This window comes from Mobula birostris, chromosome 19, assembly GCF_030028105.1.
Source record: "Mobula birostris isolate sMobBir1 chromosome 19, sMobBir1.hap1, whole genome shotgun sequence".
Taxonomy (NCBI): Eukaryota; Metazoa; Chordata; class Chondrichthyes; order Myliobatiformes; family Myliobatidae; genus Mobula; species Mobula birostris.
In genome coordinates, this window is record NC_092388.1 from 38,460,113 (window position 1) to 38,484,505 (window position 24,393).

At 40.5% G+C, this 24,393-nt stretch overlaps 1 protein-coding gene across 2 annotated transcripts in view; it reads right to left on the minus strand.

Annotated features, from left to right (window-relative positions):
• Positions 1-4,821: 4,821 nt before the first annotated feature.
• LOC140212522 (sodium/hydrogen exchanger 3-like) overlaps positions 4,822-24,393 on the minus strand; it is a 163,781-nt gene continuing 144,209 nt past the window's right edge. For both annotated transcript variants that reach the window (XM_072283440.1, XM_072283439.1), the window contains exons 9-17: positions 21,994-22,064; positions 21,507-21,636; positions 20,757-20,863; positions 18,829-18,958; positions 17,784-17,957; positions 13,650-13,716; positions 11,363-11,455; positions 10,585-10,825; positions 4,822-6,431 (exon numbers count right to left, since the gene is read on the minus strand). In XM_072283440.1, the coding sequence (XP_072139541.1) occupies positions 6,428-6,431; positions 10,585-10,825; positions 11,363-11,455; positions 13,650-13,716; positions 17,784-17,957; positions 18,829-18,958; positions 20,757-20,863; positions 21,507-21,636; positions 21,994-22,064 (1,017 nt within the window). In that variant the 3' untranslated portion in view covers positions 4,822-6,427. The remainder of the gene's footprint in view (positions 6,432-10,584; positions 10,826-11,362; positions 11,456-13,649; positions 13,717-17,783; positions 17,958-18,828; positions 18,959-20,756; positions 20,864-21,506; positions 21,637-21,993; positions 22,065-24,393) is intronic.

Consider the following 24,393-nt stretch of genomic DNA (forward strand, 5'->3'; position numbering starts at 1 on the left):
CTAAAGAGGAGGATTGTTGTGGACCTAATATTTCAGTAACATTGTAAATATATTGTTTGTTAATTCTTCATTGTTTAAATGATTCATTGTGGGTTATATGTAAAAGTATGTAAATGCATACATTATTAAGCCATCACGTCATATTGCTCACCTCACTAAAATAAAAACAAAACTGAGCACAATCTCCTGGCTCCATGGTTTCCTTTCAATGTGTTTTGTTTTGGTGCTACAAAGCATAACACTCAACACTGACATGACTTTCCTCAGAAAAACTAGCTTGAATTCCAGATTTTCAACCGTTCACTTTCAGATTTTGGAAGGAAAAGCATTCGCTTTGTAAGGAAATTCTCACCATCCCTCATACCATTCAGTTTCAATGCAGTCTGCATCATATGGTGCAATAGCACTTTAGTTGAAATGAGAATGCAAATTGTTACAGTGCAAACCATTTTACAGCTGCCACAATGCCATTAGCAGTAAAAGAAATATAGTTTTCCTGTAAGAACAACTCAATTTAAGGACTTTTCAAAGACTGCAACAAAATAGGCAAACTCGAACCTGATTAGGTGTTCAAACTTCAAATTGATCTCACCTGCACCCTCTTAGTATTAATCCATTGTAAACAAGATATCTGCCAGGAGTTTTATCTGTTTTAAAAGTGATGAAAAGGGAATGTGTGAATTCAGCCAGCAACACAATCCAGTCTGAGATTTGCAGCAGTGGTGCATTTAAAAAAGTATGTTTAATCAAGCTGGTTGAATGATGGCTGAAACAGGACTAATTCCAGAGAATAATTAACTCAGTCCTCCATTAAACAAATCATTCAGAACTCAATTCATTGATACAGATCTGAATGGCATGGTCAGGGAATTCATTACACATGCAAACAGGTAAAAATGTTTTAAACGCAAGGGAAAGTCTACTAAGTTAATGTTAAAACATTAACTTCAAAACAAAGCCCTAACTGGAAATGGAATTCCTTTCTCATCATTCAAGTTCTACTGACCTGGGTAAAGGTTTTAATTGGTGTCATAAGACAAGGTTAAACCAGCTGAAACAGCTTGGGCTAAATCAACTGGAAATAGACAATTGGGATTTTACAATGGTTGCATTAAGTGGGAAAGTGTATTCTGGAAGAGGGAATTCTAGGGTTGGGGACCAAGAGACACAGGGACCAAGGTAATAGTTGATGAAAATTGAAGAAGGTAAAGAGGCCATAATTAGAGGAAGGCAGGGATTTCAAAGGTTTGAGAGCTGGAGAAGATGCCAAATAATTATAAAGGAAAGATTAGAGAGATTTGAAAATAAGGAGGGTGAATTTAACACAATATTGGTAAATAGGCTTCAGTCTCTAATGTGAAAACAGAAGCAAACAGCAGTAAGATGGAGCTGAGAATGAGATACAAAATTACTGTCCAGTCAGAAGCAAAATCAACCAGGCCACTAAAGAAAGGCAATTCCTTCATCATGACCACTGAAAATATGTTATGAATTATATATTTACTTAATAATGTAAAGAAATGGTGACTGAATGACATTTGCCATAGGGTACATAAAAGTGTTAAAGAATAAAATTAGTGCTTTATCAAAAAAGAATCAATAAAGGAGATATAAACATGGAAATGAGTTGTATGGACCAACTTGTCCATTACAACCAGCTGCCTTCCTGGGTTTTCCCATTTGTCTGCATTTGACCCATACCCTTCTAAACCTTTCCTATTCATAAACCTCTCTAAATGTACTCTCGTTAACCCCAGCCTCAGGTCACGCCCTCTTCTCATTGCAACCATCAGAAAGGAGGTACAGAAGCCTGAAGGCACACACTCAGTGAGTCAGGAACAGTTTCTTCCCCTCCTCCAACAGATTTCTGAATGGACATTGAACCCATGAACACTATATACTTACTATAATTCAGATTTAATTATGTATTACAATGTACTGCTGTCACAAAAACAACAAATGTCATGCCAGTGATATTAAACCTGTTTCTAAAATGTCTTTAATGTTGTAATTGTAATCACACTGACTATTTACCCACCACCCTGTATGCAACAACTTGCCTTTCAGAACCCCTTTAAGCCTTTCCTCTCTCACTTTAAACATGCCCTCTAGTTTTATACACTCTACCCTACTTTCCTATGCTACTCATGATTTTATGAACCACATAAGGTCTCTCACAATCCACCATATTTCCTTGAAAAGGAATATTGAGGATTAATATTGAGTTCATTTGCTCTTTCCAGGTTTGCACAATCTGGAAAATAAAGTCTACCATCTTGCTATCAACAACTCCCAAAGAACAGTGTTTGGCTAGTTTAGCATTATCATCATAATGTTTTTTTTAAATCAGGGATAACTTTAATTTATCCATCTTAGTGGTGTTACTTCAAAAGTTAGTCAGAACACACGGTTTTGTATGTCTATAGATGAGACCCAAGAGTGCAAGTCACCCAAAAGATGTTACCATCAGAACAGCACAAGGCTAAAATTCCAAGAGCAAAGTTTAAAACTGCCAGACTTGTAGTTTAGTGTTGAATCAAGGGAGACAACACATACTTAAATGGCTAATATGCAATCTCCAGCAGGTAACAGACAACAAACGATACTGAATTTTCTCATCGAACTATTGACAGACAGTTCCGTTCCAACTCAAAAGGTCAGCGATCTCAGTTTAATATTTAAGTCAGACTGTTTTTCTTGGCTAACAATGGAGAGTTGTAGCCCGCTCATTCTGTATTAATTTTAAGCTTTTCAACCCCTGGCATTTTAAAGTGAAAGGAACTGAAAAATATGATCCAAATTCCAAGGTGTTTGACTGTTCCTACTTTAGTAACACTGTATACAAATGTACAAATATTTCTACATTGTAGATACTCTAAACTAAATCAGAAAGAGTGATCAGCACATGCCAAAGGTTAGTCATATTCCTGAAGGTTGGCATCTACGTCAGCTGCTGTTTTGTTGGATTAAAAAAAATCCACCATTTCCTTTTAAAATTTTATTTTAAAGTTAAAATATATTTTTACTCGCAACAAGAACTAGTAAAACTTTAGACAAAATGCAGTATTAATCAACAAATATAAAACATATGGAAGACAAATTAACCAGAATTGAGAAAGACATGAATGTACATTATCAAACTGGCAGATTTGGAATATATACAACATTTGATTGGCTGGCACATGAAGATAGGGGTAAAAAGGGACAAACGAGCCTGCACCCCTTCAGAGCCCTCACTGAAGTCAAACATTATCATTACCCAGTACCATCACCTCCAAAGAACCAGCATTTAAAGTTCAGCCCATCAGATCTTGCTATTTACAGTGTGACTTAACAACACACTGAAGCGTTCTAATAGACACTGACAAGGTATACCATTGTTCGACAAAAGGGAGTGAAAGAAATGAAATTTATAAAATATCTAACAAAAAACTGAAAAACCATTGACATACTAAAGGATCAGGCTTACCAAGGCAGTATCTTAGTAATAAATCATTCACATATAATGTCTATTATTTTACACTGAATAATGCAGGAAATTACTTCTGTTGTGTACAATATACACTGTGAGTAATTATACAGATGAATTGAATTATTCCTTTTATGATGGATGCCCAATTTTAATTGCATCTGATGGGGACCTCAGTGAAATCCTACACATCTCATGAGGCTGGAGTTCAACCTTGGCAACTTAGAGATACTTCATATCGTAAGCCAGAGATATTATATCACTAATGTGGAGAACACAACTGCATAGTTTGCAAATTCTCACTGTCATTTACTCCACATGGCAAGTGTTTTTTTAATTAAAAGTTTATGCCTTAAGAAAGCAGCAGTTGGCTCTTGTTGGAACATTATTCTACAGCTATGCAGCTTGCGTCAATCACCATACAACTTCAGCGACTTGGGAGAGTGAAGGGTTAAGAAGTGAGGCAGGTGGAAAATTAAACCTTGATGGCTTTGGCTTTGTTTCACATGCTCTATTTTCATTGGCACTCACAACTGTGAGTTAAACCCATGACATCTGTATTGCTTTAGCACTTGGGAGTGGGGAGGGGGAGGGGAGTGGGGAGGGGGAGAGGGGGGGAGGGGGGAGGGGGGGGGAGGGGGGAGGGGGGAGGGGGGGGAAGGGGAGGAGGGGGGGAGGGGGGAGGGGAGGAGGGGGGAGGGGGGAGGGGGGAGGGGGGAGGGGAGGAGGGGGAGGGGGGAGGGGAGGAGGGGGGAGGGGGGAGGGGGGAGGGGGGAGGGGGGAGGGGGGAGGGGGGAGGGGGGGAGGGGGGGAGGGGGGGAGGGGGGAGGGGGGAGGGGGGAGGGGGGAGGGGGGAGGGGGGAGGGGGAGGGGAGGAGGGGGGAGGGGAGGAGGGGGAGGGGAGGAGGGAGGGGGGGGAGGGGAGGAGGGGGGGGAGGGGAGGAGGGGAGGAGGGGAGGGGGGGAGGGGGGGAGGGGAGGAGGGGAGGGGGGGAGGGGAGGAGGGGAGGGGGGGAGGGGAGGAGGGGAGGAGGGGGGAGGGGAGGAGGGGAGGAGGGGGGAGGGGAGGAGGGGAGGGGAGGAGGGGAGGGGAGGAGGGGGAGGGAGGAGGGGGAGGGGGGGAGGGAGGGGGAGGGGGAGGGGGAGGGGGAGGGGGAGGGGGGAGGAGGGGAGGAGGGGAGGAGGGGAGGAGGGGAGGAGGGGAGGAGAGGAGGAGGGGGGGAGGGGAGGGGGGGAGGGGGGGAGGGGGGGAGGGGGGGAGGGGGGGAGGGGAGGGGAGGGGAGGGGGGGGGAGGGGGGGGAGGGGGGGGAGGGGGGGGAGGGGGGAGGGGGGGAGGGGGGGAGGGGGGGAGGGGGGGAGGGGGAGGGGTTGGGGGAGGGGTTGGGGGAGGGGTTGGGGGAGGGGTTGGGGTTGGGTAGGGAGTAAAAATAATTTCTGCCACAAATACTCTCCAGTTTTAGTATCAGGTTCTTACTAATAGTTAAACTTCAGAGCAGCTATATTTGGGCGAGAATACCTAGATTCCTTTCACCACAATGGGTGGAGAAAAGGGAAGAGTGCATGAACTACTTTTGGTAGTCAGTAAGACCCATTTCACGTGCACAATAATATTTCCTCTTGTGTTCCAAAGCACAAATACAAGTCCAATTTGGATGAAGTATTTTGAAATCCTCACAGCATTAAAAAAAACCATTCAACTCACATGATACAATTTTAACTTCCATTGTAGCTTGAGATGATAATTCTCAAATTTTGGCCATAAGAAATAACTTGAAACATATCTTTGCTAAAGCCTATCACAAAAATTTACATATGCCTTCATTTTACTGTCACCAAAATGTGAACATTTAATCAAATTTCACAGCCTAAATATCAACTATATGTCCAAATATCACCTGAAATTTTAGTTTTTTTTAAAAAGAAACCTTTCACCCCCATTTCTCCCGGAGATAACAGGGTGGTTAACTTCCATGGCTCATTGGTTTTACCGCACTTTGTCACTAATTCTAATTAAATACTTTAAAGACAAGAATGAAAACCCAATTGGTAACAAAGCCAGAAATACCTTAAAATAATAAATTGAGAATAAGATGGAAAAACATCTTGAAATAAGTTGCTATGACCCCCATAAAATTTGAAGAGGAAAAATTTCTGCATTTTCAAGATTTGTTCCCTTAAGACTCCTGTAGAAGTAAATGTGTTTTATAAGTAGAAAATGACAGGTATCACTTTCTGAATGGATTGCTCCAATTATCAATACTTGTGCACTGTTGAGGACCTTCACTGAGGTTTGAATGGCATAACCAGATGAATAGTTGGCTAATTAACAGGCTTTATGTTTTTGCTGGTGAAGCAATGGACTGTTGTGCTTAAAACTGTGTTTCTTCTTGTTCCAAGGAATGAGGAGGAATGTGGCAAGAGACTGGGAGAGACCCAAGTTTCTGGAGAACTGGGTAACGCAAAGGCTTGGGTCGATGGAAAGAACGGCGATTCTGCACTCGCTTGGCTGCTGCAGAGTGCATCTTAGTGTCTTTACTGATCAATGGCTTCTGCTCCTGTGCCACTTGGTCCTTTGGACTACTGTCCTCTGCCTCTTCATTAATTGTCTCAGTGTATTGCACTTTTGCTTCAAGTTCTTTGTTGTCAGGACGAAGAAGCTGGTCATCTTCATTGAGGTTTGCTTCACTGATCTTATCAACAGGTGCTTTTGAAACAGTTTCAGTAGAATCTTCCTCTTGTGCAGCTACATGTTCTGAAATAGTGGGCACCTGCGATTCTATGGTTTCCAGTGAGGAATAGTTCTGTACCCAGTTCTTCTGGAGATAAGATGGGAAGACCCTCGAGGGCCTTTCAGCATTTGAATCATTTTGGCTTGCTTGTTCATCTTTCCAGGAAAAGAGTTTCTCATCCAGGTTAGAAGGGCTAGGTAATGGAGGGGGACTTGGGATTGTCTTGGTGTTACCTGCACAAAGGAGAAAACAAAGGAGTCAGCATAGGAAAACAAGAAATTGTATCTAATCATCCATAAAACTGAAAAAAAAACACTTCAGTCTGTTCGCAAATTATTCATCTCTTGTCCTCTTCTTTTATTTATTTGTTCATGGGATGTAGATATTACGGGCAATCCTGGATTTTATCTATTAATTTAATAGGGATTTTTTTGCTGAATTGAAAACACAGCAATCGACAAACAGGAGGAACTTAGTAAGTCAAATGGCATCTGTGGAGGAAAGGAATTATCACGGCTTTCGGTTAAAACCTTGCATCAGTGGAGGGGGAGAAAATAAGGATATAGGAGCAGAATTGGGCCATTCAGCCCATCAAGTCTGCTCTGCCACTGCATCATGGCTGATTTATTATCCCTCTCAACCCATTCTTTTGCCTTCTCACTGTAACCTTTGACTCTTACTAATCAAGAATCAATCAACCTCCGCTTTAAATATACTCAATGATTTTGTTTCCGCAACTATCTGTGGCAATGAATTCTACTGATTCACTGCCCTCTGAAACTCCTCGTCATCTATTCTAAAGGGATGTCCTTGTATTCTAAGGCTATGCCCTCTGGTCCTAGACTCCCACAGTATTAGAAACATCCCCTCAATATCAACTCTATCGTGGCTTTTCAATATTTAACAGATTTCAGATCTTCCCCTTATCCTTCCAAATTCCAGTAGGTATAGGCCCAGAGCCAGCAAATGCTTCTTAACCCTTTTATTCCTGGATCATTCTCATAAACCTCCTCTGGACCTTTCACAATGCCAGCACACCCTTTCTTAGACAAGGAGACCAAAGCTGCTCACAATACTCCAAATACACTCTGACCAATGCCTTATAAAGCCTCAGCATAACATCTTTGCTTCTATATTTTAGTTTTCTGGCAATGAATGCTAATATTACATTTGCTTTCCTTACTACTGATTCAACCTGCAAGTTAACATTTTGGGACTCCTGCACTAGGACTCCTGGAAGTGCATGATTTCTGAATTTGCTCCACGCTTAGAAAACAATCGACATCTTTATTCTTTCTACCAAATTACATGATATACACTGTATTCCATTTGCCCAGTAACCATTGTAAAAAGCACAAGGGGAGTACGGAGTGAGGAGTCTGAGATGATTGACAGACTAAGGAGGGGTGAAAGATGACAGGCAGGCTATGGCAGGTAGGAGAGGGGAAAGTGGGCAGAATTGGGCATTCCTCCAGCAGATTGTGTGTTGCTTCAGACTCCTGCAGCTGCAGTGCCTTAAACTGAAGAGGTAGTTAAGAGCCAACCAGTCAATGGGACTGGGGTCATATTTTGGCTAGGCAAAGTATAGCCAATATTCTTCCTTTCAATTAATTAAGGTAGGCTTTTGTAACAATCTGTTAACTTCACAGTTACCATTACTAGATTTTACTTTAGAATTTTAAATTTTATTTAATTATTTTAGTGTGAATTCCCCAGCCGTATAGTTATGAGCCTAGGATCAGTGCTCTAGAAACTTTCTGAACATTAAAAAATGGAAAAACACTTTGGAACTAAGAGAAAAACATTGTCAATATTTGTAGAATTTCCTATAGTTTGGCACTTTCAGAATGTCTTATTCAAATAGTTATTCAAAAATCAATATCATAATATTTTAGTGTCAAACCCAGTTTATTAACCCCAAACTATATTCCACTTATCTTCAGAACTGGCCAATATTAAATTCATATTAAACCTGTAAACGCTTGAAAGTAAAGACATTTTGACTAACGGCTGAACTCTTCTTGTTTCAGGCAAAGACAAAAAAAATCTTGACTCACTGAAAATTTGCGGAGTTTTCTTATGACTGGACAGCATGTAGCCCAGACTAAGATCTTCACTAAATAGAAGCTCAGTTTATACTTTGTGCAAAATACAATTTTCCACTAAAGGCAGAGGGATTTGGTGTTCTCTGAAAAAAAAATTCACTGTGTCCTCATTATCAGATTGAAAAAAGCTTTAATTCATTTTTGGACCTAAAGTTTGCTCTAGATATTGAATGAGATCAAACTGGAGAATCAGAAAGCTGCAAGATTTTGACAATTTAAAATAATAAATAAATCATAAATTAGCAACAAGGTGGAACTGATAGCCACCTGAGTTTGTATACAATACTGCAGTGTTTCAGGAACTCGGTTCACTTCATAATCTGAGATATTAGTACTATTGAGAGTCTACTTCAGACCAGTACTTTTTCCATAGCAAACCACAGCTGAATCTAGATATAAACAGAAGGAAATATGCAGCAGATCGGAAGGGTTAGAATTAAAGTGATTAAAGAAGTGCTGGAGAAAAAAATAAAGTCAGTTAATAAGAGCTTCAGTGAAGAGTTAATGAACAGGCAATTTAATCAGTAAACTTCCAAAACTAACAGTGCTAGGTGATGACAGGCTTAGCGATGTGAGGAAATAGAAAGGTGCATTTCCCATATCCCGCAGAATGCAGATGGATCACAATCATTTGTCAACAGCTTAAGATTCAGGTTAATAGCCTTGTGCTCAAAATAAAATCTGCAGTGGTCAAATAACTCTTTTGTTCAAATGAGTTATTTGAAGTGTTGATCCCTCTCCTAGATGGCATCATAAAACTGGAGGGGTATGTTTGCAAATTAGGGAGTGTCAGTGCCAAGATTAACTTTTCAAGCCACTTCAGAGGCCTCAATCCACTTTGGACAGTCAACAAATCAGACAGTGTGCACTAGGCACTGAGTACAGTTCCCTTCTCACAAGTGACTAACTCAACTTTGTGAACAACATGAGGAGGAACATTGACTGGGCAGTCATGGTCACATCTCCCTTTCCCCATTCCAATAAAACCCCAAAGTAATTGCAGGTCTTCCAGTCTTCCAGATAGCACATTATGAGCTGCCCTTATACAATCTGCTCAAATATAGCCGTAAGGTATTGACAGATCTGAAAGAAATAGTGAAGTTAGAGAGTTAAGCATGAGGATAGAAAAAGCATATGTACAGAAAATGGGAGTAAGACTGTATTCAATAACCTATCAAAACATATAGGAGAGATCTAAACAATAGGTTAAATTATAAGCTTTAAGAGATTTGAATATTATTTACACAAAATCAAATAAAATTCTTTTCTAAAGTGTTTCAAGCATAAAGACTTCCTTATTGCTGACAAAATTTCTAAAATCTTATCTTATACTTTATTGCCTATCTGATATATATCCTTCGCTCTAAACTAACAATCGATAAATTGTTTCTATTCCAAATGTCCCACTTCTTCTCAGTTTTGAGCCTCTGTGAAATTACTTCAGGTATTTTCTGCTCCTATAAAAAAAACCCTCATTTTCCATTTTTACTTCATATTTGTATATCTTCATACTTGCAGCTACAAGATGAATTTCTGTTGTACCTGAAAATCCTTTCTATATACTGGAAACCAACCCTGTATCAAGTCCTGTGACTTAACACGAAGTCCCAAGGTTTTAAATGGATTTCACAATCATATCTGTATTTTAAAAGTCATACCACTTGTCCGAAAATCTCAGTAGTTTAATCATCTGAGGTTTTTAAATAAACTGTCATATTCTACCTTTATGTTACCCATACTTCCCTAAAAATTTAACTTTTTAAAAGATTAAAATCAACTCCTCACAATCAACTTGACCAACTGTTTGATTCATTCCATCACTTATTAATACGCACTTGCAGCTTCAAATGAACTTGGCCATTTATTTGTACATTATTTCCAGTCCTTTGTCCAAACCTTTGATGCAAACAATGATGAGAAGCTACCCCAGAACACAACCCTCTGTGACACTACAACTCATTCCAAAAGTTTTCATCATCTTTGTATTTAATTTTTTCCCTTTAAAGCTGTAATTCCAGCTCATTACATTTCCCTTTATTCTACACCTGTCTCCTTGATGGTGATTTGTTTCTGAATTACCACTTGCCCCCCATCTGTCACTCCCTCAGTTATTGGCTACTTGTTATTTTCTCTTAACTCAGCTGGTCAGCAACTCCACTTTTATTTCATAACAATAAATCTACTACATAATTGACATGTTTGCAAGTTCTGTGATTAATGGAAACCACTGAAGTTCAAAATGCAATGTTACGTAATGGAGTAAAGTGGATAATGAAATTACATTGATGATTCGGGTAGGAAAGACAATGGATGCTCCTCCGATATGTCTGCTAGTAAAAATGAATCAATGGACCGGTTGCTGAGCTGCAAAGGTGCAAGGCGCCTGAAGTTGTTGGGACTCCTCGGAAGCTGTAAACGCGCCCGCTGAGACGGAATGACTGTTTCTTCACTGGTCAACCACGGTGGAGTCATATGGATAATTGACTGATCCTCCTCAGAAGCAAAGCTTGGGTTATCGATTCCTGCAGGATTAATTTAGTTTTGCAAAAACAGATTAGTCAAGATAATATCTGAAGTATTCACAAGTTAATCGTTGGTCCAATCTAATCACATCACCTCAAACACTGACATGAGAAAACAATACAGCTGTAATGAAATCAGAAAGTTAGAATGTGACATGACCACATCTCTGTGGAGAATTTTGTTCTTGGGAGTAATGCTTGACATGTAGCATTTCTGGAGTTTGGGAAATTATGACAGGTTGGCATCTTCCAGTATAACTGTTTGGCTTCAGAACTGACCATTGTAGGATCTACCCATTTTTAGATAACCATTCAGATTTGAATTATAACCTAATAATTCAGCCACAGCCACCAGAAAAGTGAATTTATGGGTGCATGTGCATCAAAAAATAATTATTTGACATTAGCAAAAGCAGTTTAAAAAAACATTGTGGAAAGCTCTCTGAAGCTGTATGCACTGGCTGAAATTTTCAAATATAACACAAATAAGAGCCAAAATATCCATTACTTATCCATTCTGTGCACAAAGTAGATTACCATTTCTTGTTTCATCCGGTTCTGCACTTGGCGGAGTAATTAGAAAACTAATTCCTCCCTCCACTGTTTCATAATTGTCCTCTACGTCGGAGTCTGGAAGACATGGATAGGAGACAATTCCTAAGCATGTAACAGAACAAATATCATTCAGGTGATCACTTACTCTTTAGCAAATGTGCTGAATTAAAACCAGATCATGCAAAACAAAATTCAATCTTTGGACATTTGACAAAAGATCTGACTGAAACAGGATTTAAAGATTCAATTAAGTGTCTGTAGAAGTTCTAGGTGCCAAGCAGTTTTAACAGAAATTGAAATTTTAATTAACAACTATTTTCTTTCTCTGTTTGGTGCAGAAAACCTGAAATATTGAGCAATAGCTGGCATGACAAATAGAGATGGGGATAGAGGTGTTGATGGACAGTACCTAAACAATTATATGACACGTTAGATCTTTCGGCATTTGCAACGCAACACACACAGAATGCTGGAGGAACTCAGTTTGTCAGGCAGCTTCTACACAGGGGCATGAACCATCAATGAGACCCTTCATGAGGTTCTGATTGTTTATTCCCCTCTATAGATTCTGCCTGATTTGCTGAGTTCCTCCAGCATTTTATGTGTTGCTCAAAATTTCCAGCATCTGCAGAATATTTTGTGTTTATGGTAATTTACTTGTATATGAAGATCATCCATTGAATAAGGGAACTTCCTTTTTACTTTGAGACAGCTGTAGCCTTTAACTTTCTCAGGTTGCTGCTGCATAGCCAACTCAACTAATTCAGATCAAGGGCCTGGGATATTCTTGGGCTACAGGCCTCAATAACTCAACTCAAATCAAGGAAACAAAATCTTCCAAAAGGATGTGCCTCAAATTTTTTTTGAACTTTCCCCACATGTAAAGCTCCAACTCAAAAGCCAACCGAAAAGCTTTCTTTTACTTTGGCAGGAAGGCAAAGGTAAAGCAGAAATGAGGCAAATTTGCCAGCAAAATACCTCATGAGTTACGCCTCCCTGAGCAAACTAATATTAATCTCCATTTTATGGCAAATTAAGAGGAAGAAAACTTGTATTTATACAGCAGTTTGATGAATTTAACATAGTCCAGTGATTTTTATCAATAAAATCAATTTAAACCTGAATTGCTGTTGTAAAGAAGGAGGTGCATTAATCAATTTGCAGACTGCAAAGTCGCACAGGCAATAGACATGATAAAGATTAGATCATCTGCTATAGTAATTAAAAGTTAAGGGACAAATAATGGATAGTTGGAATTTCCATGCTCTTCTTCAGAACAAAATCAATAGATTTTTAGTTTCACCTAAGCATGCAGCCAGTGTTTATTTACTTCCTCAAAGCTGACTTTACAACATCACTGGAACTACATCAATGACTTATAAGAAGTAAAATTTGTTGTTTTGTGGCAGCAGTACAGTGCAAATACATAAGATTACTATAAATTATAAAAATAGGTTTGTGGTTTGTTCAGAAGTCAGACGGTGGAGGTAAAGGAGTGTTCCTGAATTATCAAGCGTGGGTCTGCAGGCTCCTGTACATCCTCTCCAATGGTAGTCGGAGAAGGGGGCATGGTGAGGGTTAAAGTTATAAACTCAGCCAGCTCCATTCCAGGCACACCAGAAGACATCGACAAGAGGGTGTTATCCATCACTAAGGATCCTCATCATTTGGATTGGACAGAAGGGACCATCGAATGTCAGGAGTGAGCACCAGGAACCAGCTTGGACTTGTAAAAGTCTCTTACTGGAAAGATCATTTTAAAGAACTGTCACATGCACAATGATTTACTCCCAGATAGTACCCTGATTAGAGACTGACACATATTGTTGGGTTCTGAGATAATGCCGGTGCTGCCCAGGACAGTGATTGTGGGACACCAGGGAGGAAACGTCCAATTTCTTGACCTATGCGAGTGGAAAATGCTTAACTTCTGATTTTAGTGTGAATGGATATCTTCTGGGGAAATAAATAGCTCTGTACTTTTTCCTGTGTGGCTTTGTAGACTGTCTTTAGAATGTGTTGTCCAGGAACTAAAACCAGCAGATCCTGCACTTTATTTTGTTTTTCTCTTTCAACATCCACAGTGACATGGTACAGTTCAGTCAAATCACACTAGCTGCTCTCAGGATCTTGGTTTACACTGGAGCTTGTTTTAGCCTCATCCACAACAGTGTTGGCAACACAAAGAAACATCAATAAAACTGAATCATTGAGTCAGCATAAAAAGGTTTGGAAAGAGGTGCTAAGGAAAAATGCAATAAATGGTTACCTTTATCAACATGGAATGCAACAGTGTGTGTGGGGATCTTTCCATTTGACATTGCATCACCGTGTTTCTGTAACAAAATCAATGAAGCTGCGTCAGAAATCAAAGGGGCACTAGTTTTATGATGATTATTAGGTTAACTTTTAACCTTTCATTTACTAAACAACATTTAGAAATTGTGTCTACAATCTTGCAAGATGTAGAGTGGAGCAAATGCCTTTCTTTGGAACATTATCATTGCATGCTCAACCCAGCTCTTCATTTGGGAGCCATCCCACCAAGTGATGACAAGTTCAGTGAACAACTAATTATTCCCTTAATATTGACCTCCAAAAATGAGTGGTAGAAGGTGGAAGGGTGTAAAAAAAAAGTAAAGAGTACAAGCACCTTTAGAATCCATCACATGTATGCACAAGGAGGTTTCTTATCTTAGTTGAACTATCTACTGATGTTTATTAGATTCACAATTTCTTCGTCTCTATCTCTGGAGACAGCTTATCTATTGATGCCTATTATAAACTTTCACCATTCCCTCAAACTTAGCTGGTCGATTTCCAACACCTCCCTCCCCTTTCTCAATCTCTCTGTCTCTATCTCCGGAGACAGTTTATCTACTGATGTCTAATATAAACCCACTAACTCTCACAGCTACCTGGACTATACTTCTTCCCAACTTGCTACTTGTAGAAACGCCATTCCCTTCTCTCAATTCCTCTGTCTCTGTTGTATATGTTTTCAGGATGAGGTTTTTTCATTCCAGATCAAGATGTCCTCCTTCTTCAAAGAAAGGGGCTTCCCTTCCTCGCTGCCCTCAGCTGTATCTCCTCCATTTCATGCACAGCTGCCCTCACATCATCCTCCTGCCACCCCACCAGGGATAGGGTTCCTCTCTCCCTCACCTACCACCCCACCAGCCTTCACATTCAGCACATAATTCTCTGCCATCTCCAGTGGGATCCCACCAACACCAAGCACATATTTCCCTCCCCCATACTTCCTGCTTTACACAGGGATTGCTCCCTAAGTGACTCTTTTGTCCATTCATCTCTCCCCACTGACATCCCTCCTGGCACCTATCCTTGCAAGCAGAATTAAGTGCTACACCTGCCCCTACATCTCCTCCCTCACTACCATTCACAGCCCCAAACAGTCCTTCCAGGTGAGGCGACACTTCAACTGTGAGTCTGTTGGGGTCATCCACTGTATCTGTTGCTCCCGGTATGGCCTCCTGTATATTGGTGAGACCTGACGCAGACTGGGAGACCGCTTCGCCGAGTATCTATGCTCCATCCGCCAAAAACAGCGGGATCTCCCAGTGGCCACCATTTTAATTCCACTTCCCATTCCCATTCTGACAAGTCAGTTCATGGCCTCCTCTAATGTTGCGATGAGACTACATTCAGGTTGGGAGAGCAGTACTTTATATTCTGTCTGGGTAGCCTCCAACCTGATGACAAGAACATCGATTTCTCGAACTTCCAGTAATTCCACACCCACTTCACCATTCTCCATTCCCATTTCTCTCTCTCACCTTATCTCCTTACCTGCCTATCACCTGTCTCTGGTGCTCCTCCCCTTTCTTCCATGGCCTTCTGTCTTCTCCTATCAGATTCCCCCTTCTCCAGCCCTGTATCTCTTTCACCAAGCAACTTCCCAGCTCGTTACTTCAGTCTTCCCACTCCCCCTCCCAGTTTCACCTCTCACCTTGTGGTTCTTCTTCCTCTCTCCCAACATTCTTACTCTGACTCCTCATCTTCTTTTCCAGTCCTGCTGAAGGGTCTTGGCCCAAAACGTCGACTGTACCCTTTTCCACAGATGCTGCCTGGCCTGCTGACTTCCTCTAGCATTTTGTGCATGTTGCTTAGATTTCCAGCATCTGCAGATTTTCTCTTGAGGTTTCTTACCCAACACTGCTCTTGGGTGAGGAGCACAGGAATGCCTCCCATGGCAACTGAAGAAAGAGGGAATGATTTCCCTCCACAAAACACCAGTCAATGGCATTCCAAACTCCTCTACAATCACTCTGAGCACCGGCGCCCCACAAGGCTGTGTACTCAGCCCCCTGCTGTACCCACTGTACACCCATGGTTGTGTAGCCAAGTTTCCATCAAACTCAATATATAAGTTTGCTGATGACACCACAATTGTAGGCCGTATCTCAGGTAAGGATGAGTTTGAGTACAGAGAAGAAATTAAAAACCTGGTGGCATGGTGTGAAGACAATAACCTATCCCTCAACGTCAGCAAGACGAAGGAATTGGTTATTGACTTCAGAAGGAGTAGCGGACCGCACAACCCCATTTACATCGGTGGTGCGAATGTGGAACAGGTCAAAAGCTTTAAGTTCCTTGGGGTCAATATCACAAGTGACCTGACTTGGTCCAACCAAGCAGAGTCCACCGCCAAGAAGGCCCACCAGTGCCTTTACTGCCTGAGAAAGCTAAAGAAATTTGGCCTGTCCCCTAAAAACCTCACTAATTTTTGTAGATGCACCGTAGAAAGCATTCTTCTAGGGTGCATTACAACCTGGTATGGAAGTTGTCCTGTCCAAGACCGAAAGAAGCTGCAGAAGATCGTGAACACAGCCCAGCACATCATACAAACCAATCTTCTGTCCTTCAACTCACTTTACAGCGCACTCTGTCGGAGCAGTGCTGCCAGGATAATCAAGGACACGACCCACCCAGCCAATGCACTTTTCATCCCTCTTCCCTCCGGGAGAAGGCCCAGGAGCTTGAAGACTCGTGCGGCCAGATTTGGGAACAGCTTCTTTCCAACTGTGATAAGACTGCTGAACGGATCCTGACCCGGATCTGGGCCGTACCCTCCAAATATCCAGACCTGCCTCTCAGTTTTTTTGCACTACCTTACTTCCCTTTTTCTGTTTTCTATTTATGATTTATAATATAAATTTTTAATATTTACTATCGATTTGTACTCCAGGGAGCGCGAAGCGCAGAATCAAATATCGCTGTGATGATTGTACGCTCTAGTATCAATTGTTTGGCGACAATAAAGTAAACTCCCACAATGACGGTTGAGGAGGTTTGGTATGGCCCCCAAATCTTAAGAACCTTCTATGGGGGCACAATTGAGAGCAGCCTGACTGGCTGTATCACTGCCTGGTATAGGAACTGTACCTCCCTTAATCACAGGATTCTGCAGAGAGTGGTGCGGACAGCCCAGCACATTTGTAGTTGTGAACTTCCCATGATTCAGGGCATTTACAAAGACAGGTGTGTAAAAAGGGCCTGTAGGATCATTGGGGACCCGAGTCATCCCAACCACAATCTATTCCAGCTGCTACCATCCGGGAAACGGTACCGCAACATTAAAGCCAGGACTAACAGGCTCCGGGACAGCTTCTTCCACCAGGTCCTCAGACTGATTAACTCACACTGATTTGATTATATTCTCTGTTACATTGACTATCCTGTTTGTTATAAATTATTATAAATTGCTATGATTGCACATTGCACATTTAGATGGAGACGTAACAAAGATTTTTACTCCTCATGTATGTGAAGGATATAAGAAATAAAGTCAATTCAATTCTTTTCTAAAGTGATCATTAGGTGTGTTTCCACCAACTGTTGAAGCAATGCATTCCAAGCACTAACTCCACAATCATAACAAATTGTCCCTACCACTTGCTGTAGTATACTCTAACACCTCCATTTCTCTAATTTCCAGTAATCAACCCCCTCCCTTGTGCTCTCCCTTATCCCTCTGGCCCCTTTGCCCTTTCTCTTTCGCATCCACCACCCTCACGACCTGGCCATCACCCATACCTTCCTCCCATTGGTTCCCCAGCTCCTTTATTTCATGGTCTACTATCCCCTCCTAACAGAACTCATCTTCTTCAGCTCTCTTTCACTTATCACCTCCCAACTTCTGACATCATTCTTATTTTCCATCTACCTACCTCTCCCAGATGCCAAGTTCCTCCAGCATTGTTTCTGTGTGTTGCTCAAGATTTCTATCATCTCCTGTCTCTCGTGACTTACTATACACTGTCAGGAAGTTAGGGTTAGCTTCTGAGGTTAGTACTAAGATATTATTTACAAGGAATAACACAGCTATGTAAAACAAGTTTCTATTCTCAATGAAAATCCAGTTGGCATGCATTCAGTTTACCTTCTTCCCTGTTCTTTCTTTCTTTAAGGTCCTAAACTTGCTGTTGTAGTTGGTTCCAAGTTTGGTAGATTTGAAATTTTCAAGTCTCTTTTTCATGGTCCGCTGGAAAATCTCTTTATCTTGCTTCTCGTCTTCATTACGTATTAATTTATGGCGGCTGTAATTAAGCCTGTACTTTAAAAAGAAACAATTGGGCCAATAAACATATCGTGATGCAAAAGATTTCACAAATTAACAATCTGATCATTTCCACTCTCATCCAATTAATGAGATTTAGATTTCAAGTTCGATCTTTAAGTTGTGATGAATGGTCAACCAAGCTAAGATGTCAACTACTTCTCTATGGATATTGCCTAGCCTGCTCAGTATTTCCAGTATTCTCTTTTTAGATTTTATGGTATCAATAATTACAGAACAAAGATCAGTGGAACATATTAAATGGCAGAACAGATTGAGAGCTAAATAACATATTCATGATGCTAATTTTTAACTGAAAAAATGAAAATTTTGGGAAGGAACAAGTAGACATTAAACAAATGAAAACTATAAATTAATTTGAAACCTGATTGGCTTGTAAATGAATTCTACACGGAAACATGGTATCCCTTGTTTGCACCCAACGCGTGGTCAGCCCAGTATATTGGTTGACGATATGTGGACCATGACTTTCTCCTGTTCAAGCATCAAGATAACCTGGGTGCGCACACATTAGCAAAATGCAGCAAGAGTGCTGACACTGGCTTCTCTGTGGCAAGAAATTGGCAACAAGTGAAGAGGAGAGCACCAAGCCAACACTTGACTCAATAAAAATATTCTCCCTCTCTCCTATTACCTCTTCTATCTATTTCTCAAAGCTTCTTGGGAAAAATGCAAATACATGTAACTAAACTAATATTTATTCAGTGATATTGGATGCAGCTTTGCCATATTTGCACGTAGCAGAACATTGAGTAAGATATAAATGGCATATTGACTAGGTACCATGTGAAACACTTCCCAACACGAAGGACAGATTAGTCTGAATTAACTACATGGGTTTGCTTACTCGTTGCCTGGGTTTGTACAGATGTTGTTGCAACATATGGTGAGTGACTGATTCCTCACGCTCCTTTTGGCTCTTCACCCTGTTTTCAAGAGCATTCATGTCCAAGCACACCTCACTGGTGCTCTCTCTCCTGGAAAAAAAAACAAAAATACTTTGTCGTAATCACCTTTGCCCAAGAAGGGAACATTCATCTTTATGGATGTACATCGAGGGTTGAAATTCCACTCCAAAAACTTAATACTACCCAACTAACAACGGAGAGATTCACTGTGCAGTTGGAAGTGACATATTAAACCAATAGCCTCCCTAATCATAATGTTCCTCTAGAAGTGTAGAAAATTCCATGAGGAAAAATATTAGGTACACTAAATAAATGTAAATTCAAATCAGCAACTGTATTGACGTATAGAATACAATATTTCACAGAGTGAGGGAACCAAGATCAGCTGAGGTGCCACGTGACCTGACAGGTAAATTTAAGCAATCTTTGAAGCATAATGAAAATTACTAAAATGGAAGGCAGAAGAATAGGGTTCAGAGAGTCATAAATCAGCCATGATCGAATGGCGGAGCAAATTCGATGGGTTGAATAGCCTACTTACGCTCCTATATTCTTCAGGTCTTACGATCTAACTGTTAAGTCACTATGTGTAAATTCATTGTAGTATTTGGTAAAGTGAATGTAGGCATTCCTGCAAGCATTCAGACACCCGCATGAACAAGTAGAGAACAAAGTGATACCTACCATGGATGCAGACAAGAGGAAGTGGATTAATTCAGCTACAGACAAGATGGGATTAGTTTAGGTGGCACTGTGATCAGTGCAGTCATGGTGTTCCTGCACTGTACTGTTTTGTGTACACATATAAGAACATTCAAACTAACACCAATGGCTGTAAAGCACTTTGACATTGTGAAAACAGTTGTATGAACACAAACCCTTCCTAAATCATTTTGAAAACTAGTTTAGAAATCTTCCGCAAAAGTCACTTCTCAATCTGGGTTGGAGAGAAAATGTAGGCTTAAAATAGCTCTCATTGGTTGTGACTGATATTGATTAGACCAAGGTTACACCAGTGACCAATACGACTATTGACATGTCTTGCAGACAGTTTACAAAATTACTACTACATCTCCTTCTTTTAAATATACTACTACTAATCTCTGTGCGATTGGAGCCAGTAATTTACATTTTGATAATGTGTATTTGGGCCGGCTGAGTGATCTGGCGCATTTGCTATCTCCAAGGGGATTCGGCACGGTTGAGGGTGAGGTTGAGAATGGAGTGTGTGACCTTACGGCAGAGTGCAAACACACAATTGGCTCTAGCTTTCAACCATCTAGCCAGTTAAATTGTTGAGCAAAATTGAAATCAATGAGGATGAGAGCAGGAGGTGAGTGGTGTTTAGTACTGTCCACCTGTGGTTAATCTCTCTTTCCCCCTCCCCCGTGCTCGCCCTCCCTCTCACACTCTCTCACCCTAGGAAGCTGCAGGAGCCTTGGGTCCTGGGCAAGGTTTGATCAGCATGGTTGGTGGATCAGATTTGTTTTTGAGGACTCTGCTGTTCATGTTATATGATTTTCTAGTTTCGTGTTACTCTTTTTTATTGCTATTTTGATTCAGGCAGACTAGCTCTGCGGCCTGCAGTTAACGAATGAGAGAGCACGAAGTTGAACTGAATTGAACTAAGTTGAACACTGCTAGAATGTGGTTTGATGTTTTATATTCTGTGTACTATTAGCTCATTTTTTTGCCGTTTATACAATTTGTTCTTTTTTTTTTTTTGAGTGTTGGGTGTTAGATGTTTTCTTTGAATGGGTTCCATGGTGTTTCTTTTATTTCATGGCTGTCTGCAGGAAGGCAAGTCTCAGAGTTGCTACTGCATACATAAATGCACTTTGAATCTTATCTCATGATTTATACTTACAGCACTGCAGAGACCGATGAATCTACAATAGACTGACGAGGACCAGTGAACTCAACATTAACATCGCTACTCGTGCGTATAAAAGCCAAGGACCCTCGCCGCTCTCCCTACAAATAATAAAAGCCACCAATCTCACATGGAGCAGCTGTAAGTGGAGAATAAATTTTATATTGAGAAAGTAAAGCACTCTATAAAGCAGGAGGACCAAAGATTCAAGTCCCTCTACACAGACTTAAAACAGAGTCTTTGGTCTGGTATGGCCTTAATGAGCTAAATGTTACTTCCAGTGAAATATGATCACTTTGGACAAAGCAGATTAGCAGAATAAATCGACAATTGTATCTTTTGTTAACCAAACACAACCAGTGGCTTGCCACTTGTAAAAAAATTATACTTAATTGTTCCTAGGTCATGACCGTTAGTACATTTTTATTGGATAGCAACAATTTTGCTCATTTGGACCTGCACTTACTGTATCATGTTCAATTAAATATAAATGATCTACAAGCATTGCTTCAATGCACTCTGTTGTATTTACCGTCTCATCATACAACAGATACTGTTGGAATTGTACCTAGAAACAAATCCAATGCTCCAGCCAAATAGCAGCCAGCAATTCATGAGATTTTATGTTATCATTAAAAGTATGGCAATTTTCCTAGACTAATAAATTGTCCACGACACCAATTTCCAAATGCAGGGCCACTTTCTCCGCACCTGGTTGATTAACTGATCTACTGACAAGATTACCTCAGACACATAGCTGATGGCATCCTTCAGATTCAGCTCACGGAAAACACTGAGGATTCTATCCCGACTAATCTGTGCCGATTTCCTCATCATGATTTTACTCAGGTATTTCCTGTCGAAGTTAGTCCACCTAAAAAAAGAATTAACCGCCTTATTACCCCTTATGTAGATTAATCAAAGTGGGAGATCAAGAAAGATTCACAAAGCATTAACATCTGAAATAATTTGGAAAAATATCATTGGTATGGCAATTATTAGGAATAATTTAATAATGAAATATTGGTGTTGTTCCAGACACAATGTCAAGCTGTGTTTCAAATTCTGTAATGATTAATTTTTCCATACAAACACAGGCCTGGCAAACAAATGAGCAGAAATGCAAACCAATTAGACATTTAAAAAATATAGATAACTTGCACAATCATGGAAGCATTAAAAAGTTGATACAGACATTTATGCAACATTATAGAAGTCACTATTTACATACTTGTCTCGAAGATAATTATGTCCAATTTGCCCCGAGATGTCTTCTATTGCAGAGAGTATATGATCAAATGCCTTTGAAGAATGACAGACAAAATTTCTTAAACACAATGCAGTAACATTTCTCTGGTAAAAGATAAATTGCTTTAAGATTCTTAATGTAAAACATATTTCCCTATCCAAAAACTACTGTAACCAAATTTTTTACTTACAAGTATCAACAAACCCAAAGATTTCTCTGGTGACAGACTTCTAGTCAGTTAGGATCATCTTTGATGTATTAATCCAACTATTTCTTTCAACTTTTGAAATTGGCTTTGACAAACTTATCGTGTGTTTATGCTGATCTCTTCAATGTCATTTTAGCTGCTTAGTACCATTAGTTCAGGAAGAGATTTTGCCCATAAACATATGCAATTCCGAAAGCCATCTGCTCAGATCAAGTTATTAACAAATAAACAGCCACATTTACAATGGGCACATTATCTAATTGGTTGTTAATTTTAGAATAAATAAATGACCCTGTAAAAAATAAGTCAGGTTATAGCATACAATGTTCGATTGACATCAGATCCTTCGAAGTTTCTTTTCTGCAGATGCCGGAAATCTTGAGCAACACACAAAATGCTGGAGGAACTTAACAAGTCAGGCAGCATCTATACAGGGGACTAAATAGTCAAACATTCGCGCTAAGATCCTTCATCATGACTGGAAAGAAAGAAGGTAGAAGCCTGAAAAAGGTGGGGGGAGGTGAAGGAATACAAAGATGACAAATGATACGCGAGACCAGGTGAGGAGGAAGGTGGGGGGGGGGGAGAGAAACAAGGGGTAGAGGGGAACCTGAGAATGGATGGGTGGGGAGTAATGGCAGAAGATGAGCAGTGAGAAGTCTTGGCTTGCAAGTTATCGGGTCTGAGGATAGAGCTGGAGGCAGCCGGGGCTATACACCTGCAGGGTGCCAAGATCAAAGCCAGATGCTGCCAACTTAGATCTCAGTAGTGGTCTCCTGTAGGCTGTAGGGCTGGCCACTTACAATTCTGACATCAGTCCTGACCACCTAGAAGCCCAGAACTTTTTTCACTGTTATTAAGGTCTTCTGCTCCTCTTCTTCCACCACTACTCCCCATCCAGCTACCTGCATCTTGTCCCCCCCCACCCACTTCTACCTACAAGTCCAAGCTTCTTAATTCATACACCTCCCTACCCACCTTCCCACTAACCTGTCTCACTTATCACCTGCCAGCTTGTACTTCTTCCCCACCCCTTCAACCCACTTTCTTGTGCAGCCTTCTGCTCCCTTCCTCTTCAGTCTTGATGATGCATCTTTGCCCAAAACAACAACTATTTACTCCTCTCTACAGAAGCTGCCTGACTTGCTGAGTTCCACCAGCAATTTTTGTGTGGCACTCTTTTCTGTTAAATGGATTATAGGTGGTAGTTGTGAGCAGAGGGAAAGGGGCTTTATCAAAATGCCACCGGCACTAATTTCATGGAAATGGTAGTGTAATGGTTATGTGAATATACTGGTTACTGAGAGAGAGTTAACACTTGATATTGAAGTATAAAGATTTGAACTTAGTTTTAAACTTTTGGGAAAAAACAACTGGCAAAGTGCTTTCTCACAGAAACTGTGGAATTGTCACAAGGGACCGATTAGTTGATTGATCAGAAAATAGTACCGTCACTCTTGGATGTCAGCTTCTGGAATAATACACATTTACACATGAAAGGTTATGCACTTGGATAGAATGAAAAAGGAAATCATTATTTAAACAAAGTCAGATTACAAAAGTTTGCAGTAAAGGTGGCTAAAGGATTTTAGGCAACTTTACAGGACAGTGGTGAGACAACACAGTGGAGTACAACGTACATGCAGTATTTGGTCTCCAAGTCAGGAAGGATGTAATTATGTTGGAGCTATTGCAGAGATTTACCAGGCTAGATCCTGGGATGAAGGACTGATACACAATTGAAGTCAGAAGTTTACACACACCTTAGCCAAATACATTTAAACTCAGTTTTTCACAGTTCCTGACATTTAATCCAAGAAAACATACCCTGTCTTAGATCAGTTAGGATCACTACTTTATTTTAAGAATGTGAAATGTCAGGCTAATAGTAGAGAGAATGATTTATTTCAGCATTTATTTCTTTCAGCACTTTCCCAGTGGGTCAGAGGTTTACATACACTTTGTTAGTATTTGGTAGCATTGCCTTTAAATTGTTTAACTTGGGTCAAACGTTTTGGATGGCCTTCCACAAGCTGCTCACAGTAAGTTGCTGGAATTTTGTTCCATTCCTCCAGACAGAACTGGTGTAACTGAGTCAGGTTTGTAGGCCTCCTTGTTCGCACATGCTTTTTCAGTTCTGCCTACAAATTTTCTATTGGATTGAGGTCAGAAAA